Source organism: Zeus faber (assembly GCF_960531495.2).
Source record: "Zeus faber genome assembly, chromosome: 5".
NCBI lineage: Eukaryota > Metazoa > Chordata > Actinopteri > Zeiformes > Zeidae > Zeus > Zeus faber.
Window position 1 is genome coordinate 10,697,639 of NC_137192.1, and position 20,149 is coordinate 10,717,787.

Below are 20,149 nucleotides of genomic sequence, written 5' to 3' on the forward strand. Positions count from 1 at the left end.
GGGGGGGACAAACCAACACTGCGTTCTTTGGACGTGTTTATTTTTCTTTTAATGGTTGGTTTCCTCTGCTGACGCCGGATGACGCGGATAAGACTTATCTCAGCGTTTGATGGCTGCATAAACAGCAATTGCGTTGCGATGTTTGCTATCGGCTCATGGAGCTTCGTTTCGTCTTTTTGTCACAAGGGTGTTCCCGATAATCCCAGCTGACGGCGCCTTGCTCAAAAGGCAGACGTCCCTTACGGGGGTCCAGGATGCACAGCCCTTGAGGTACCAGTTCCGCTTAACTCGCTAAGGAGCGACCCCACCACCCCCCCTCCCCCCCTTCTTTTTGTGCAAACTCAGCCTCCACCTTTTCCAGCTGTGAGCGCTGAAACAATGGAAGGAAGAATGTCACTTATATTTCCTGCCACCCCAGCGCCCTTTTGTGGCGCACAAAACCTCCCTGGAGCGAAGTTCCCGCCCTCCCGCTCGCGCCCACACACTTGCACACGGCGGCGCGGGGCTCCCGGCCGATATCACACCGCCTCCGACTCCATCCCTCGCTCCCCATCCACCCATCCCTCTCTCCCCCTCTCTCTCGCTCTCTCTCTCCCTCTCTTTCTTTTTCAGCGTGCTGTGAAGAGCTGTGTTTGTCTCACATGTGTGTGTGTGGCCCGTCTGACTATGCTGCTGCCGGTGGCGTTGGGCATAGTCGTTTCTTTCGCCGCGGTCGCTGCCGAGAAGCCCTGGAACACCGGCCACAAAGCACCGACACCGCTGTTCAACTACAGCGGCCTCTCTCTGCCGCCGGAACACATTCCCTACTTCCTCCACAGCAACAAGAGGGTGGCCAAGCACTGCCGCTTGGACCCGCTCTGCCCTTTTAAAGTAAGATATGGACTCCTTGAGTCTTTTTTTTTTTTCCCCCTCCGTGTGTGATCACGGGGTGGGCTCGCGTGGTATGGCTGCATCCAGTTATCGATGTTCTGCTATTTTTCCGCTGTGCTATAGGGGGCTTGTTGCACTTGGGAGTGGAACCCGTTTCATAACGTGACTTGGAAACTGCTGAACTTATATCACTAAATGTGTGTATCCCTAAATTCCAGAAACACGCTGTGTTCCTGTTTTATGGAAGTTCGCTCAACACCAGTAGTGACAACACTGCGCACTACACCTAGAGCCATTTTCAAGATAGGTCTTGTCACCTGTGATGTCATGTCTTCGGAAAGAGATATTTGGAAAAGAGGCGTGGGAAAAATCAAAGAGAAAGTTATTTTCGATCATTCAAATATGTATATTTACTGGCTCATAATTGATGGTGTAAATAAAATTAAAAAAAATTAAAAATTGGGTCAGATCTTGGGCAAAGTGAAATCTGGAGTACCAGGCTGAAATTCAAATTCAATTGCTTCAGTGCGGTTATCTGCATAAAACAAATTTTGGGTTGTAAGTGTCCAAGTCACTGAAAGATCACAGACCTAATCAAAGGTGTTAAGATACAAGCTATGTGTCGTTATTACCCTTTCATGGTCCATTTTGAGTCAAAACATCCTCCAGCCTGCACTGGCTGTGGACCTGCTATGTAATGTAACTTGTACCGTTTTCACACCAAATTGAGCAGGTTTTACAGTTTTTTTTTAAACCCGCCAAAATAGGCGATTGACACCTTTCCCATTGTCAGGAGAAATGCCAATTTTTTTCTGGTGCCTCACGCTCGACGTCACGAACACGTCGAACGTGTGTCATGGTTCCAGTGCGATTGGGAACAAAACCGTAGAGGAGACTGGAGTGACTCGGAGCGTGGGGGTTCTCTCGCTGTGCCCCCCACAGTGCGACCCCCACACTCACAACATTTCATGGTCCCCCATTCGGAAAAAAAAGTCAACTTCTGATTTAGGATCGTAAATGGGATGTGAAATGATTGAATCATACACGGATATTCCTGTCAATTTAAACGCCAGCGGAATTTCAACGTGCGTCGCATCGCGCCGGTAAAGGGGCCAAAATGAGCGCGTCGGCCCGGGTGTCCCGTTCACATCAGAGCTGATCGGAGGTGGAGCCCATTAAAACCTGTGTGTTTTGCAGGGTCATGAGAGGCCAGGTTTGAATTTTCCCGCTGGTGACAAATGCCGGATTTTACCTGGTCTTACCGGGTTTATTGTTGCAGTGGGAAAGGGGTGTTAGTTTGACATTGATACCAGTTTTTGATTTATTTTATAGATTAGGTGATAAAGTAGTAAGGAACTCCGACTTCATTCTTCCCCTTTTCCTACGCACAGGATGCACTGCTGTATTTGTCGGCCTGCTGGGGCTACGAGAAGACCTGCGTTCCGGAGAAGCGCTTTAGTTACCCGGTCTGCTCCAAAGTCGACTCGAGATGGTATATTTTCTCACGACGCGTAGCCACAAACACACAATTGATGATTTTGTCATTTTGTCCTCTGGACTAAAGTTCAGTATTCCAACACCTACCAGCAGACAGCCTTTGATATCATGTAAACCTCACAGAAAAATCCTGAATGTCTCTCTGTGGTTGAGGGCCTTCAGGGCTCCTTCTCTGGAGGCGGCCCAGGAGCTGTTCTGGAAGCAGGCGGACTTTGGCTACGTCAGGGAGCACCTCGCTGAGATGAAGACTCTGTGCAAGGCCAGCGGGCCTGTAAGTCCACCTCGTTTCCTTAGTTCCCACGGGCCCGCAGAGTCAACAGGAAAAAACAACAGGGGGCGGCACGGATCTTCTCTTTCAAGTCTAATATCAACACGATAGATAGAAATGTAGAGTACAATGGACATGAGTTTGGATCCATCAACATGAAAGTATTTCCAGCTATTTTCGCACATTCCTTAAAGCGTCGGGCTCTTAAAGGGGTGATAAGCTCAAATTCTCATTCCAGGGCGACTCATCGTTGAGATGCAGCGGCCACACCCGGTTCTGCAGGGCTAGCAACCTTTACCTGGACTTGCGGAGACCCCGCAGAGGTCACGAAAGGTCAGTAGCGCCGAGGGGGGAAAAAAAAGTCTGGCTGCGGAAAGTCTCGGCGCGGATCCTTCACAGCACACATGCCCTCCTGTATTTCTTCCCAACCCCCGATTTGTGTTCGCGGTGTAGGTATAATGAGGATTTCATCCAAAAGGGAGAGATTGGCGGGCGTTGCAGCCTGAACAAGCGCGCGCTGGCCGCCGGCGGAGACCACAAGAGCCCTCTGCAGTCCTGGTAAGGCCTGTCCGAAACGTTTAAGACCCCCCCCCAAAAAAAGGGGGTTTAAATCAAAAGGCGCGTTCCCTGACCGGGAATCGAACCCGGGCCGCGGCGGTGAGAGCGCCGAATCCTAACCACTAGACCACCAGGGAGGCTGGCGGGGCTGCCCTGGGAAGTTGTTTTGTGGAATGTGTGACGCGCACGGCAGCTGGCGGCACGTGATTTGGTGCATGCAGTACCAGGTAACACCACCAGAGTGCGTCCATACAGGTACAACGTGACATTACTACAGATACAGATACTCCATCCTCCAACATAGTTGATAAGATTGAGGGCTTTACAGAAGCAATCAGGTAAATTATAAAGTGAATTTATAAAAAACAAAAAAAAAAAAAACGAACAGGCTTGCTAACTAACTAACTTGGCTGGCTTTTCATGACTAAAGCATTGTTTCGACGAACCCTAAACCCAGGCATGGTGATGTCACATTAAAACGATGATATCCATGATAGACTATAATATCATTATATTCACTGGTTTTTGGAGGGGAAATGTATGTAATGCGATCAATGAACAAATAACATGTTTGCCCCGAATGTGTGATTGAAAATGATCTAAGGGGGCGACAGTAGGAAACTGAGTCGGCCACGTGAGCAGACTGCGGTAGATGAAGGGGAAAATAGAGAAAAGTCCAGAAAACGTGCATTTCGAGCCGCACAGCTATCGCCATCTCCCAAAATGATCACAACAAGGTATTGGAAGGCGGCGGCGGTGACTCCACCGTGGCGGAGATCTAGCCCCAAACTTTGGCTGACCGCTTGTTCTTGCGCAGGGTCCCACATCGTTCACACCAGCTCAGTCTTTACTTTGCATATGAAAAGAGAGGGCGAGAGAGAGAGAGAGAGCGAGCGCGGGCGCACGAGCACACTTGGTGTCGTCTGTTCTCCCTCATGCCGGGGCGCCGTGTGCTGCCGGTTCTCCGGGACTCTGTATATGTTGTGGCTAGAAGTCCCATCGGTCCCAGAGAGGTTTTCCTCTTTCTGACTCAGCTCGGCGCGCAGGTCAGCGAGTGTCGGCGACAGTGCAACGCGGCTGCTGGGGTTGCCGAAAGATACTTCAAACGATCTTGTGTCTTTCCTCGCCGCTGTGGACCTGAGCCCGACCCCGCGTTTCCCGCCCCGCCTCGTTTGCCTTTTTTTCCTCCAGCTATCGGCGATGAAAAAGTGAATTCGATCCGGTCCGCCCCGCCCAGAAACTCAGGTCAGGTAGCGGGGTCGGCCAACTCTGGTCATCGTCTCACGAAGATACTTAACAAAAACACTGAGCCCCGAAGTGATGTTGGAGCGCAAAACAAACCCGCCCATAACCAAAGCGGCCAAAAGAAGGAGAAACCTCGCCCCGCTGGCCTGAATGGAGTGATGAGGTGGTAATGGTTCTTACCTGTAAGGAGCTTGCTCTGATCGTAATGTTACCACAAGGCATCGGAGCGATTGGAGTAGGGGGGCCGATGATCCCGAAGGTCTTGGTTGAACAGTCGTGTTGACGGTTGTCTTTCTACTTTTTTTATACCACTCTTCGCAAAAACGCGAGCGGTTATTCCCCCGAGATTTGGACCACCGCCTCGTCCGGATCCCTGCTCAACACCGTCAGCTCAACTCGTTGACTTGAGGTAGCCGAATTCCTTCTCTGCTCCCGTGCGTGATGAGGTCGGCGGCCGGGAAAGGTCAAGAGGTCACCGATGCACCCCCTCTGCAGGGAGTGGGGTCATGCGCGTCAGGGGCCACCTCTGCGGCCCACGCTCGTGTTTTGTCAGACGACTTTTGCTGCTCAGTGGGCCAGTGGCGCAATGGATAACGCGTCTGACTACGGATCAGAAGATTCTAGGTTCGACTCCTGGCTGGCTCGTGCCTTTTGATTTTTCCACTCGTTCTTTTTTTTTGAGTAGAAAATCTTATGGCTGCTTGCGGTGTGATAAATATCAGCTGTGCAGAGCCAAACTATTTCCCGGAGAGTACGAAAGGCCCCCCCCCCCCCCCCGATAAACTTTTCTCCTCCCTTATCCTCCACGGAATACCTTATAGAAAGGAAAAGCCACAGTGAAAGAAAATGTTGTTTCTTTTTTGTGTGTTTGGTTGAAGAGAAGTCCAGACCAGTCCAAGACCATGACACATGGTCTTGGACTGGTCTTGGACTTCTCTTCATCATGTGTCGCTGCACTGTTCATGGTCACCAACTGATGCGAGTTTCGATTCTCTGTCAGGTTCGCTGAGCTGCAGACGTACACGGAGCTGGACTTCCAGCCCGTTGAGGATGGACACTGTGACCTCGTCATCGAAAAGCCCACCGTCTTCATGAAGCTGGACGCTGGTAAGCGCCCGCCGGATCCGTTGCAATCCCAGTGTTTCGACTCCGCGATGCGATTTGAAAATGTTCCACTTCAAATGAAGTGCCGCCGTCATCACGGATGCATGTAAATATTTCATGTTCTGCATTACACTGGGTTTGCAATGGACATCAGACGGTACAGTGAAAAGTAGGCAGGGATTTTTGTTCTGTATAAAGTCGATCAAGTCTTGTGACCCTTTGCATCTAAATCGAACCGTGAGCTCCGGCCCTGTTGTTTGACAGAACTTAATGGGGTTTTAAACACATTTAACACATTTGTGCATGCGCAACGAACTTCCCGGCCCGAATCAAAAGTCGAATGAAAGACAAATCGGGGTGGAATATTCACAGCCTACTTCAAGAGTTTGTCTCGTTTTGACCATCTGGAGGTCGTTCGCGAAACGCGTCGGCGGCTTGAATCCGGCGTGCGTCCTGCCGCCGTACGGGGAGGCATGAGAAGGCGGCAGCACCTAAATGCTCACCTCTTTTTCGACAGGAGTGAACATGTACCACCACTTCTGCGACTTTGTCAACCTGTACATCTCCCAGCACATCAACAACTCCTTCAGCTCGGACATCCACGTCCTCATGTGGGACACGGTGGGTAGCGGGGGGCCGCGTACCACGCACTGGGGCTCGTCGGGGGGGGGGGGGTGACCGTTACTTATGACGAAGTTTGAGTTGAGGCCACGTGTTTTTACCCTCAGGTCATCTAACAGTCAAACAGAAATAATTGCTTCCCTGTGAAACCGGAACCAAACACCTGTTGTTTGTCAGAATAGTCGCGCACCCTTGATGTCCTGTTTTTTTTTTTTTTTTTTCTTCATGCCGGCAGAAGGCGTCAAGGGGAGGCAATTTGGTCGAACAACAGAATGATTTACGGGCGGGCTTATCCCGCATATTGCTTATATCGCATATTGGGGGGGGGCGGCGGCACAGCGAGGTTAAAAAACACTGACAAAGAAGAGCAGTAAATCCGGGGAACATCGCAAACAGGTGGATGTTGCCTTTGCTTTTGAGAGTGCCTGCGGGAAATTAGTTGAAGCGTTTTGTTTGGACAAGTCTTAATGCTGTGCCTTACATCTCCTCTCAGAGTTTCCATGGATACGGAGATTTGTTCTCCGACACGTGGAAGGTCTTCACAGATTATGATGTCATCCACCTGAAGACCTACGATTCCAAAAGGGTAAATGTCTCGGCCCCTTCCCGAAGGAACTGGTAACGCCTTTAAAATGTCTCCGGGCATCGGTGGTGCCTCCCAGGGCTGGCGGATTCGGCTTGGAAGTGACGTCACAATATTTTCGATCAAAACTGTCATTAGCGATTTGGTGTGTTTCTAAACCCTCTTCATTTCTCAGTGAAGTGACGTGTTTTTGCTCTTTTCCCACTCCACAACTTTTTATGTTGTTGAGACAGAGCCCCACCGAGCTGTACTACGGCCGATATTTAAAAGCCTTATTCGGTTCCACATTTTCACCACCATACGAAGGTCCTCCGCACTTAACGAGACATTGCGGTTGTCTGTCGTTAACTACTCAATCCATCCAACTACCCAAAATATTCATCTGAAAAGAAGCAAATAGCATTTTCCTTAATCGTTGATGACACTATTCTCCTGTTGTGGGAAAGTGAATAACAGTTATTTTCAACCTGCAAACATGTCGGTAGAACCATTTCACGGCGACGCGCGCACCGGAGGGCGAGTTTGTGAGGGGATGCCAAATCCGGTATTTACGCATTTCTGTATTTTTTATGCCGCGCACACCACCTCGTTTAATGCAGCGCATAATCTTGTATTGTACTGGGAAAATCTGCTTCCAATGCGAGCCAAATCAACAACCAACCTGAGCGCAGTGAGTGTCTGGATCAGGAGTTTCTTTTCGGGCGAACGGATGTCAATAAAACGCTGCTCCTACTGCCGGCGTCACGCTGCCTCACGCTGCCAATCACAGCTCCAGATTTGTGTCACGGAGCAGAATGCTTGGAGCGCTCGTTCCTGCTACTTTATCTGCGAAACAAACGACTTAGATTTGATGATTAGAGGGATTTAATTAGAGGGATAGTTGAATGTCTTTGAAAAGGACAAACCAAATGCTAAATTGACTTAACTTGCATTTGTAGAAACAATTATCCACAAAATCATTAAAAAAAATAGTGACACCAGTGGTGTTCGGGATTTGGCCCAGTGTTTCGTGAAATGTAGCTTTGGCAAAGAGTTATTTTGGTACACTTTATCCAATTTAGTGAGAAAAGAGCAAAACTGGATGTGGACGTGTGTTCTGGCCCAAGGCCAGGCAATGAGAGGGAGGAGGCGGGTGGAGGCAAAACGGCGCCTGTTGGCGTGTAGTTATTAATTATTTAACCAAAAGGCTCGTGGGCCAAAAGGGGAAAAATTGACGGCTCGCTGGCAAAAAAGTCCAGAAGGGCTTTTAGAGTTTAGGCTCACTGCTGCCGCGACGGGTCCGGCTCGCCGCGCCCAGCGCTCGTCTCGCCCCCGGTCCGCGCGCGTGTCCCTCGAAGCGCGCATCTCCCTCACCGCGGGGGGAAAACAAACCCTAAATTACTTCCTGGTCCTGGATCGGACGAACTAGCGGAGCCCCCATTGATTCGCCCGATCCGCAGCAGCGGAGCGGCCCCCAGGTTGGGAGCCTGCACAATCCATGTTCTGTGACTGTAACAATCCAGGTTCCCCCATACCCACTCTTACGTTTAGTATTATGTCACAGGGTGTTACTCAGTGTTTCAGGGTGTAATCTGAACTTCCTTAAGGTCTGGAAAGCAACATATACAATGAAATAGTTTTGTGCTGTTTATTTTTGTCCTTTATTAATGAGTTTCCTGTGACAGGCATACCGAACGCTAACCCACTTTTTCGTGCACAACCGACAGGTGTGTTTCAAAGATGCCTTCTTCTCTCTTCTCCCGAGGATGAGATATGGCCTATTTTACAACACTCCTCTGGTACGTCAGTGCGTCTGTGTTTGTGTGTTGGTGTGCATGCAAGGATGTACCACGCATTAGATGTCTTCGTATTAATCACATTTACTTTTAACATAGTGCCTTACACCAGGATTTCACTTATTTGTTTTCATATATTTGTATCACACAATCCAGGCAGTGTTTTCTACCCTGTTCTTCACCCCTATGCATTCTGCACACAATGCAGACATGGTGTTTTACCCCAAACAAGTCAATTAGGGTCAAATATTAATGCAAGGTATTCAATACGTTGTCCGGTGGATATGCTATTTAAATGATAATTTCGAGGTGATTTGTGGAAAGATGATTCAGTCATTAATGTGTATCGGCACAGGGCTCCAGCCTTGAGGTGTGACATATTGATAGCTTAGCCCCATGGCTGATATTCGTGATTGCCCTTGCTGTTCTCATCATGTTTATATTCATGTGCTCGCATTTATTGCCCCGGTGCCTTGTGTCTAGGAGAGATTCACAAATCTGGCATGTGCATAGGCTTCACAGAGATGCTGTGCAAGGTGTTTTTAGCTGAGGGTTGCTGGTTGTATTACTGATTTCATTCTGCATCACTATGGACTTGTACATGTATGTACAAACTGAGGTCTGTGAAGGAATTTATATTAAAATGATAAAATTATATATTAAAATTACAATTCTTATATAATTTTATTTTTAAATGTAAAATTATAAAATTCAATTTTTAAAATTACAGTTTTTATATAATGTTATTTCTAAATTGAAATTAATTTAATGAAATATTATTATTATTATTATTATTATTATTATTATTATTATTATTATTATTATTATTTTATTTTTATTTTATTTTTATTTTTTTTATTATTATTATTATTTTTTTTGTTCTTATTTTGTTTTAGTTTTTTTGGCAAAATATCCAACAGACCCTGGTCTGGAAAGGGGGCCTTTAGACTGTGGTTCTATCAAGTTTTCAGTTCACCTTAAATTCAGAAAGTGGCTTTCCTTTGATTTCACCTTTTTTCAGCTCTGTTGTACTGCTAATAATGTTTATAGAGTTTAAATGTGTAGAACATTCAGTCTCAAGTTTAGAACTGAGCTGACGAGGAAGTATCCAAGTAAGAAGAAGAAGAAGAAACAGTCTTTATTTATCACGCAACACACCACACTACAACACATGCTTGCACACACACACACATGCACATGCTTTGATGGTGGCCGGTGAAATGGATTCTCTGCTTTTGACCCATCCTTGGCTTGTCCTTCCTCCGGGGGCACAGCCAGGAGCAGTGGCAGCATACGTGGACGCGCCCGGGGAGTAGATTTTGTGTATGATATTCGTATTCAATTCATCCCATGTGAAATTGCACTTTCAGACTGTTACTGAGAAAACAATTATCTCATACTTTTAAGATTTAAGGCCTTGAAATGACCATGTTACTATTGATGAAATAGCACTTCCCAATGTGTTGTTGGGCTTTTTTCAGATCTCAGACTGCCACAGTGAGGGGATGTTCAGGGCCTTCTCCCAACATGTCCTCCATCGACTTAACATCCACCAGGAAGGGTCCAAGGTAGGCACAATGTCAGGAAGTGAGGCGATGGAGGAAGGGATGAACTGACAGATAGACAGGAAGACTGACTGTTCATACAGCCGCTCCAGAAGGCGGGAGTTCATTGTGAAACAATGTGAAGAATGCAAAAATTGATGCAGTCAAACAAGCGATTTAGTGCGATGATGTGTACTTTTTTCAATGATGGCGAAAGTACTAATTTTCTCTGAAGTAAGAGTATATACACTCTGACATAAAATCTAGTAGAAGTTAAAGTACAACATTGACATGTTTATTTGTCACAAACATATACATACGAGCATACATATATGTAGTGAAATGACATTGCAACGCACCCAGAGATTATGCAGAATAAGTACCAACTGGCACAATAGCTAACTTATTAACTCACAAAGTATGAATACAAAATCGAAATAAAACGAATAGGCTATTATGTATACAGTGGTACCTCGACTTACGACTGTAATTCGTTCTATAAGAACGGTCGTGTGTTAAAACAGTCGTATGTCGAAGCAGTTTTTCCCATATAAATTAATGGTAACTCATCGAATTCGTTCCGTGCACCTAAACATAATAAATGTACACTCGATTTGAACCTTTTTCACGTGAAACCATACTGGAAGTTATAAACAATAAGTAAGCATTATGAAAAATAATAAATAACACTGTACAGTAATTTGAATTGGCACCTTACCTTTTTTTGTGACGACCGATGGCGTACTGGAGACGAAGAGTGTGGAGGAGGAGATGAGGGGTTACTGCATAGAGGAGGGGGGTGAAGCCTCCTCATTAACATTTTTCAATTTTAGATTTCTTATTTCCTTCCATCACATCTTCATTTGGCCTTTTTCACACCACTTTGAACCTCACTTTTTTTTAGGTAGCGTTCAATCGTCACTTGCTTTTGCCTACGCTTTTCAATGGCTTCAAAATATGCCACAACCTTATCATTACACAAGTTGACGATTTACCACTTCTTTATTTGGGTGATGTTTTCTAGCAAACTCCTCAAATTTCTCCCAATCCTGAAAGAACGACTGTAAATTGACATTTGATATCACTTCCTCTACCTCCTCCTCCGAAGAAACCTCTTTCTACAACTGCCTCACTTGTTTTCCTTGCCGCTGTTGGACTTCCTCTGTCGTTAGTTTGTCACTGTGCTCCTTTACCAGGTCTTCTATGTCGTCTTCATCAATTTCAAAGCTCAATCTTCAGGTCACCACTCGCATTCGCACGGACACAAAGTGTGAGATGGTCTTTCATGGGCTTATGGCCGGGCATCGTTGACTCTTCGGCAGTGATGTAAGCCCTATTTGGAAGCTTTTTCCAGAATAATCCAGTTTCATCCAGTTGAATAACTGCTGAGGGATCAAGCGATTTTCGTCGATGAATTCCTCTAATTCCTTAAGGTATTCTATCTGAACTGGCTGCCTCTCCGTGAGCAACACCACTGTGACTAGCCTTGAACCTCTCCTCTTCAGATATCCCGGGAGTTTTGTTGCCGTACATCTTTGTACAGTCGCCTTGCCTTTTCACCAAGAATTTCTTCGGTGACCGGATCTCCTATCAACTGCTTTTCATTCACCCAAGTAAGCAGCAACTTCTCAACTTCATCCAGTAGTTTTGGCCGCAACTTCGTCAGGATGCCAACGCCCTCCGCCACATCAGCCTTCTTGAACTCTTCCTTCTTCTTAAGGATGGTTGCGATGGTGGAAGTCGTGCGCACACCACGCTCATATTTTTCTATGATTTCCTCCTGCTTCAATGGGAGTCATTGCCTTTTTCTTTTTCTCGTCATCCTTCTTCTTGGGACTCATCATGAAGGGTGAAAACAAACAAAATAAAACAAAATACAAAAAAAAAAAAAAAATACACAGCACAAACACAGTTAATATGAAAAAAATATCGATAAGCCACGAACTACGTGCACACACGATGTAGGTCGCCCGCTGACTAGCAACGAACATGGCCGCCCACGCGCCAACTGCAAATTTCCACGGTCGTATCTTGGAGCAGTCGGTCACAAGTCGATACAAATTTTCGCGACTATCGCTGCTCCTATCTTGGATTAGTCGTAAGTAGATGCAGTCGTAAGTCGAGGTACCACTGTATACAGATATGTGCCGGGAAGTGGCATGTGAATAAAGTGAGGTAGTGTGTGTGGAGAGTTATACAGCAGTATGTCACAGCAATACAGTAACACTGAACAGAACAGCAATAAAGCACAGTATGCTATAACCCTGTACAGTGATACAGAATGCAGTACAGTTTGCAACATACGGTACAGTAAGGCTGTGGGGCCTATGTTTGTGTCTCAGTGAGGACCAATAGTGAGTTCAGCGGCTTGCGGGAAGAAACTCTGTCTCAGTCTCTCTGTCCTTGCTGTGTGACTACGGAGGCGCTTGCCCGACCGCAGCAGCTGGAACAGTCCGTTGTTGGGGTGGTGAGGATCCTTCATGATCCTGCGTGCTCTGCGACTACACCTCCTGGTGTATAAGTCCTGCAGGAAGGGAAAGGGAGTTCCAGTGGTTCCTTCGGCTGAATGCACCACCCTCTGCAGGGCCCGTCTGTCCTGAGCAGTACGGTTCCGAAACCAGGCAGTGATGTTGCCTGTCAGGATGCTCTCCACCGCTCCACAGTAGAAGGACTTGAGGATCCTGAACGAGACCCTCAATTTCTTCGGCTGCCTGAGGTGGTGAAGACGCTGCCTCGCCTTTCTCACCAGAGTGTCTGTGTGTGCAGTGAAATCCTCCGTGATGTGGACTCCCAGGTACTTGAAGCTGCTCACCCTGTCGACAGAAGTCCCATTAATCACCAACGGGGCGTGCGTCCTTGGTTGAAATCCCCTCCTAAAGTCCACAATCAGCGCCTTAGTTTTGCTGACGTTCAGGTGGAGGCTGTTGTCCTGGCAAAAGAGTGACAGGTCAGCCACCTCCACACGGTAGGCCTTCTCATCGTTGTCGGTGATCAGGCCCACGACCACGACGCTGTCATCAGCAAAGTTGATGATGGTGTTGGAGCTGGACCTGGCCACACAGTCATGTGTGTACAGGGAGTACAGTAGGGGGCTGAGGACGCAGCCCTGAGGGGGATCCTGTGTGCAGGGTGAGGGAGCTGGACGTGTGCCTCCCCACCCCAACCAGCTGGTGCCCGGCAGTGAGGGAGTCCAGGATCCAGGCGCACAGCGGAGGGTCCAGTCCTAGCTCCAGCAGCTTGACAGCCAGTCTGGGGACTGTGGTGTTGAAATCTGAGATGTCTCAGAGTGTCTCAGAGTGTGGTGTGCAGTACCTGGGAGACTGCGTCGGAGTCTTTGCAAGTACTTACATACTTATTTACTTTTAGGTAAAAGTACTTGTCATATCCATATCCAGAAGTATTTGTGCTTTCTGTGATTTCTTTCCACCTCTGATAGTGTTAAATTGTGTAATAGAAGCAAATATATGAATTGAATAATTAACTGCAAGCCGGCCATTTCCTGGACGGTAGGAGTAAGAAGAACAATCTTTAATCGTCACACAGCACACCACACCACACTACAACACACACACACACACGCACACGCTTTGGATGGTGGCCGGTGAAGTGAGGCCTCTGCGTTTAACCCATCCCTGGCTTGTCCGTCCTCCGGGGGCACAGCCAGGAGCAGGTGCATAAAGAAGAGTTCCCTGGCCGGGAATCGAACCCGGGCCGCGGCGGTGAGAGCGCCGAATCCTAACCACTAGACCACCAGGGAGCTGCCCGAGGCGTTGACAAGCCATCTGACGTCGAACGCATGAGCGTTGTTGGGTCATCGATGCACCCAGCTGAGTGGCAGCAGCAGGATGACCGTGTTGCGGTTGCGTAATCCTCATCTTCAAGTGGTTGAAAGCCTGAATTACCATTCTCATCATGACGAAACAGGGCTTTTATGATAGAGACACTACGATCGTTTTCCACAATGTATTGGTTTTGGGCTTTCTTCGCCTACGCTTGTTCCATCGCATCCCAGAGAGCGCCGAATCCTAACCGCTAGACCACCAGGGACCTGCCTGGCGTCAGCTGAATCCATCTGACCGGGGTGGGGATGTATGACTGTTGTTGGGTCGTCAGGTGATCCAAATGCCGAGTGACAGCAGCAGGTTGATTATGTTGTCATTATGTCATCGTAGTCTTGACGTAGTTAACACCTTAATTACCATCCCATCATGGTCAAACAGGGCTTTTCTTTCCCCTATCAATCCAGGCGATTTTCGTTCATAGGACAACGCTAAGGACACTCACTATGTGTAGATGTATTTCCCCCCTCAAGAATGAAGCTCGAAATTCAGGTGATGTTGGAGTCCCAGATCCCTGTTTGGGAAGTCACATCAATCTTTGAAGGATGACTTCAAACAATGGCTAGAAACAATCAAGGCAGACATCGACCATTGGAGCAACCTCAAATTTAAGTGTGCACCTGTTTCTAAATTCAACCAGATACAAGTGCAAAGATAGCTTTAAGGAATCGGAATAAAAGTTGTTTGATTCGTCATTTTTTTTGTTTATGTGTTAGTGCGGTATGACAAGTACTCATATGTTGTTAGTGAATTATGTCAATACAACAACTTAAACCAGTCAACATCGACAAAAACTCGAACAGTTAGACATAGCTAAGAGAGGATCAGATATTTCTTGAAGGTTGTGAGCATCTGCAGAGCGTAACAAGCTGGGTAGCTCCTTCCACCACTCTGGTTTGAGGGCTCCTTCCACACCGTGGTGGCACCACCAGCTGCCGCCGTTCATCAACTGATGCACCCAGTGACTGACAGCAGCAGTGTGCTGGATCTGTACCAGCCCATTGCTTTGTGCCGTGTGTCGTTACCGTGGCTGAATTATCAACTCATCAACATAGACTAAACTTGCAGCTCCAACTGCCTTACAACTTGCCAAATAAATGATGCATTAGTGCATGACGAACATTTCTTGAATATTTGTTTTTTTCAGGCATTTTAAAAATGTTGCACATTAATTCCAAATTAATTTAAGATATTTCTATATTAATAATGCATTTTTCTTTTGCCACCTTTTATGCTGGCATTGAACCTGGGGGAGTAAGTGCCATAACCTTTGGTTTTCAACCAGGCATAAGAACTTTAAATTGGTAATTCTGTACGAGCATACCTCTCACCGCCTGACATTGGATATCTAATTATAAAAGTGTATCCGGCCATACATGTAAAGCTTTCCAGCAGTACCCTTGCAAAGGAATACTAACACACTTAGCCACCAGTTCTTTCACCTCGGCATTCATTCTTACAGTCACATCCCCACCTCCCTCTTTATCATGTAGACCTACAGTATAACACTCCAACTTTATGATCATGCGAGTCAACCGCTTGACTGTATCTTTACGAGCAGCAGGGCTCAATAGCTTTCCCCTGTCTGTGGATCAGTTTATTGGGCATTCATAGGCGTTTCCAAAAAGAATATGCTAAGATGCTTTCCGGAGTGATGCAGGGTTACTAAGATAGCCGGCTGCCAGCTGAATGAGAGGTCTTTCTAGCCCTGACCCCTTCCTTCATTCCTCCTTTCATCCCTCAGATTAATGGCACAGCCACTACACCCTCGTACCGCTCCTCTCCTCCGTGGTACTTATTCATCTCCCTATCGCCCTCTTTTCATAATATGCTTTGGTTGGTGTCACACCGTGGCACCTCTTCAATGCTTGTTTTTCTTTCTTTTTTCCATTGTTCTTTCGTGCAAGAGGAGAAATTAAGTCTGCGCTGAATACATTATAGCCTCATCGCCTCTCGTAAGGCGCTGTAGTCTGGCAGGCCTATTGTGAGAGGGTGGCAAGGGTGTGGGTTGTTGTCGCTGTCGCCGCTGCGCATTTAGCGCAGTCAGTGTCAGGTTACGACGCTCATTGTTTACTCCCATATGCCACTGCGATTTTTGGTACGCGCTCCGGGGGCCTTAAAAAAACAACAACAAAAGAAACGCTTTCACAGGTCCTTCTCCAGACACAAGGGGGCAGTACAGGAGCGGATTGTGTTGCGTTGTGGGTTCTTCTCGGGCTCATCTTGAGAAACTCTTCAAGGAAAAGATATTTCTACCACATTCAATTTCAAAACACCGACATTGTCAGTCCAGCCTCTTCCAATGTTCTCCTCAAGGCGGCGAAGAGGGGATACTTGTCACCGTCAGCGACGGTGACTGAGCGTCGTCTCTTTGCGTCTGTCTCTTCTGTCCTCGGCTGACTGATTATTGGGCACATTGCTGTTTTTTTCAGAGGGGGCGTGTTCGTGTGACCCTCCTGGCACGCAGCACGGAATACAGGAGGATATTAAACCAAGTGCAGGTGAGTCCGCCGCCGCTTTCTTTCTGTCTTTCTTTCTTTCCTTCACTCATACCCAAACCCCCGTTCACCGTGGGCTTTCCTCTTCTCCCCGCACCACACCCTCCTCCGCCACCGCCCCGCCCCCGTTCCTTCCTTCTCGACGACTCGCGATTTCCCTCGCTCTCTCCCAGTCACCGACTCTTGCCCGCCACCGCCTTTACGGCATTGATTTACCGCCTGCCTCACACAAGTGCTTTAACTTTATTTGCTATAAACAGCAAAGGCCGGCGATTTAAACGACCCGGTGTTGATATTGTTGGCTCCCTCGTGATCAGAGGACACCTCTCACTGTTGTTTCTAAAGCTGGTGAACGCCCTCAAGACCGTGCCTTCACTGGAGGTCACCGTGGTGGACTTCAGATACAAGTAAGGAAACAAAAGTTTGGATTGGATTACTTTGGATTGGATAACGTTTACTAGGTGATTAAATTCTTGTGTTTTTAGACGTCACCATCATGAGTACAACGCCCTGATACTTGGTTGTTTATCGTGGGAACCGGTCCACGCAAAGGACGGATGTTGGACTCTTTACGCCTTGTCTTGTCTTTATTTAGGGATGTTCCGTTCCTGGAGCAGCTGAGGATCACCTCCAACTCTGACATCTTCATAGGAATGCACGGTGCCGGCCTCACGCACCTCCTCTTCCTCCCCGACTGGGCCGTTGTCTTTGAGCTGTGAGTTCCGCGGTGGGATTATCTCCTAATTAAACCAGGCATTCACCACTCCTGGCCACACATAGCGTAATACAAGACAAGGTGTGCGATCGCGTCTGGGTGTGTGGCAGCGGGCGCGTGTGTTTCTTTTCTGCTTTGTCCCATGTCTATGAGTGTCAGAGAGAAAGGAAATCAGTCCGTATGAAGCGAGGCAGATAAAGAGAGAGATGGAGTACGGATAAAGGTGGATGGAGGCAGGAGAGAGAGAGAGAGAGAGACAGAGAGAGAGAGAGAGAGAGAGCGCGAGAGAGAGATAACGTGTCTGCATCTGTCCCTCCCAGATATAATTGTCAGGATGAGAGCTGCTATCGAGATTTGGCTCGACTGCGGGGCATCCAGTACGTGACTTGGCAGAAAATGGACAAATTACTCCCACAGGACAAGGTAGGGGACACTCCCCACCCAGCCATTAGTTTCCCAGCTTTTATTTCACTTCATCTCACTTATCTCACCGACGACACACACACACACACACACACACACACACACACACACACACACACAAACACACACACACACACTCTCACACTCACACGCGCAAGCAGGATTTAATAGTTACCAAGTTACCAGTAGGAGGAGATAGCGGTGTGTACTGTCATTTATACACCAATTAGCTCCGGTCGAGTAATTTGATTGGACAAGAGGTATTCTACCTTATGTATCACTCCGCTCTACAGGTAAATGTGTGTCATAAAAAGTTAGCTCACCTGCTGTTGGGGAGCTCATTTTGGATTGTTGGGCCTCTCTTTTGTTGGCCAAATGGAACCTTTAACAATCCTCCTGGGAATGTTTATAAAAAACAACATCACGCTTGAGGTTGTGCTTGTTTGCGTCAAAAATTGCCCGTTTTTTTTCTCGTCTGCCCTCCCGCAAGATCATCGACACGGGCGCACAAAAACGGAATCTGATCTCTGGGACTCGTCCAGGTTTGGACGCGCTGGTTTACCGGTCCCTCTCCTCCCCTCTCTCTGCTCCCGCAGGGTCACCACCCCACGCTGGGAGACCATCCCAAGTTCACCAACTACTCCTTTGACGTGGAGGAGTTCATGCATCTGGTGCTGGAGGCCGTCGACTACGTCACGCACCACGCCAAGTGGCGGCCCTGCCACGATGAACTCTAGAGCCTCGCCGAGGAGAGCAGCTGTCGACGAAAAACTCACATGCGGCGCTCTTTGGCGTGTATCGTTTTTTTTTTTTTTTTTAAGGAGGTGACCCCGAATTGACGCAAAGTATCGCTCATGGCAAAACACTTTCAGCTCTGAGAACTGAAAGTGATAAAAGTGTAAGCGATATAGCGTTGCTGATTTTCGACTCAGGCCCCACCAAAAAAAGAGCAAAAACGGGAAACCCACAAACTCAGTCACGTGTGTCTTTCTTTCTGTCTTCACATGCAGAGGGTAACATTGGCTACAGGGCGTCGCCTTCACTCTTGTGGACTGTGCACGACCATTATCGCTATTCGGCTTCATCCAGTGTAACATATGATATGAAGACTGTCTGACTATATTGTGAGCTTCCTGTTTTCGAAAAGGAGATTCCACTTTGTTGAGGCTTCAACATTTGCCCCATTGGACAGAGCAGTGCATTTCTCAATACTAAAATGAACAGATAAGAAATATGTGACGCAAAAGGGAAATGTTATTCTGATGTCTGGCCGTATTTGAACCTGCATGATATTGTTAAGTTATTGTTTACAAAGTAAATCGACACTCCACGGTGAGAATCCAAATCTACTCCAATCCAGACCCCCAGGAGTCAATGCCTGGAAATGCATATGTTGCTGTAAGACGTCATAAAGTGTTGATACATGATGATGTCTGTTCGGTTTAGGAGAAAACACCGATTATATATTCCAAAGGACCTCACCAATTAAAGGAGATATTATCCTTGAATAACAGCTTAAGGCACTAATGGTCAGGGTGCTTCTACCAGCTGTCTGTGATGGACTTTTTTCAAGAGCCTTTTTTAAATGGCTGCGCTTTCCATGCTGTAAATTGGTCTGAAAGGGAACGAGCCCAAATTGCATGCAAGCCTGCACGGGGGATCTGAAAGATCAGAAGATCATTTTCCCATCTTTTGGCCTCCTCTTGAGCTTGAGCTTGATCTTTTATTTATCAATGGAACCAAGTTGAACTGAGTCAGACCTTTCTCGGTCGGTGCGCAGACTTGTGGATGATTTCATATTCAACAGCTGTGGAATATTTTGAAATAAATAATTGTAAAAGTGCTGAAGCAAGTATCTGCGTCTCTTTCCACCATATTACGCATCAGGGATGTAATTCAACTTGATTTTAATCAATCATCCTTTACGAGTGACCTTGGAGGGCAGAACTTGGAGCATCCGTTTTTGCTGATGCCGAGCAGCTCTTTGTGGTAGATTTCATTATTATACTGTGTTCATGTATGAGGAGGAAAAGGGCTATACGTCAAGGGGCAATAGTTCAGTTGTTACTGTCATAGCAATAAATCTGGGTGACCTCAAAAAACCAAGTGTATTTATTAACAGTTGTTCTGCTTCTCCACTGGATGGCAGTACAACACCACGTATGAGGGCGATTTGGAACTGGCGCAGTGGCCGTGAGTGTGGTCCTCTACACCAGTGATTCTCAAACGTATTCATATCAAGTACCCTCTATTTGATACCCATTAAGCCCTAGACCCCATTTTATAACATTTACAACTATTATTATTTTTGCTGCGTCCCCTTGGAACCTCTTGAAGGACCCCTGGATCTACCTGAACCCTGTGTTGAGAACCACTGCTCTAGACCCCAACAACGTCTTACTTGTTAAAACCCAGTATGTCCAGGATGAAATATTACACCCAAAAGTGATAAAATATATTTTTTACAACACTCCAATATTTATGTAATAGCCCCTGTTGCCTGCTTGCTCTGCGGATGTGAACTTTCTGAGTATTGACAGACGCTGGGCCTGTCTGGGATGGACACTATTTATGGCCCTGCTCAGGTTACTGCCTGTGACCTCGTAAAG

General features: G+C 47.1%; 1 protein-coding gene across 1 annotated transcript; it reads left to right on the plus strand.

The window, feature by feature from the left end:
- Positions 1 to 194: 194 nt before the first annotated feature.
- On the plus strand, positions 195 to 19,339 carry eogt (EGF domain-specific O-linked N-acetylglucosamine (GlcNAc) transferase). Its single transcript, XM_080000321.1, has 16 exons — positions 195 to 270; positions 613 to 870; positions 2,262 to 2,362; positions 2,530 to 2,638; positions 2,874 to 2,968; positions 3,089 to 3,193; positions 5,439 to 5,545; positions 6,060 to 6,163; positions 6,657 to 6,749; positions 8,453 to 8,524; positions 10,003 to 10,089; positions 16,337 to 16,405; positions 16,748 to 16,809; positions 16,998 to 17,117; positions 17,438 to 17,540; positions 18,137 to 19,339. Exons 2-16 carry the CDS (start codon positions 667 to 669, stop codon positions 18,275 to 18,277), a joined length of 1,572 nt encoding a protein of 523 aa, XP_079856447.1. The 5' UTR covers positions 195 to 270; positions 613 to 666; the 3' UTR covers positions 18,278 to 19,339.
- Positions 19,340 to 20,149: the final 810 nt, after the last annotated feature.

Coding starts and splice junctions, on each gene's coding strand:
- eogt (XM_080000321.1), top strand. CDS start 667: ATGCTGCTGCCGGTGGCGTTGGGCATAGTCGTTTCTTTCGCCGCGGTC. Junction 3,194..5,438: donor AAGAGCCCTCTGCAGTCCTG/GTAAGGCCTGTC, acceptor ATTCTCTGTCAG/GTTCGCTGAGCTGCAGACGT. Junction 16,406..16,747: donor GGATATTAAACCAAGTGCAG/GTGAGTCCGCCG, acceptor TTGTTTCTAAAG/CTGGTGAACGCCCTCAAGAC.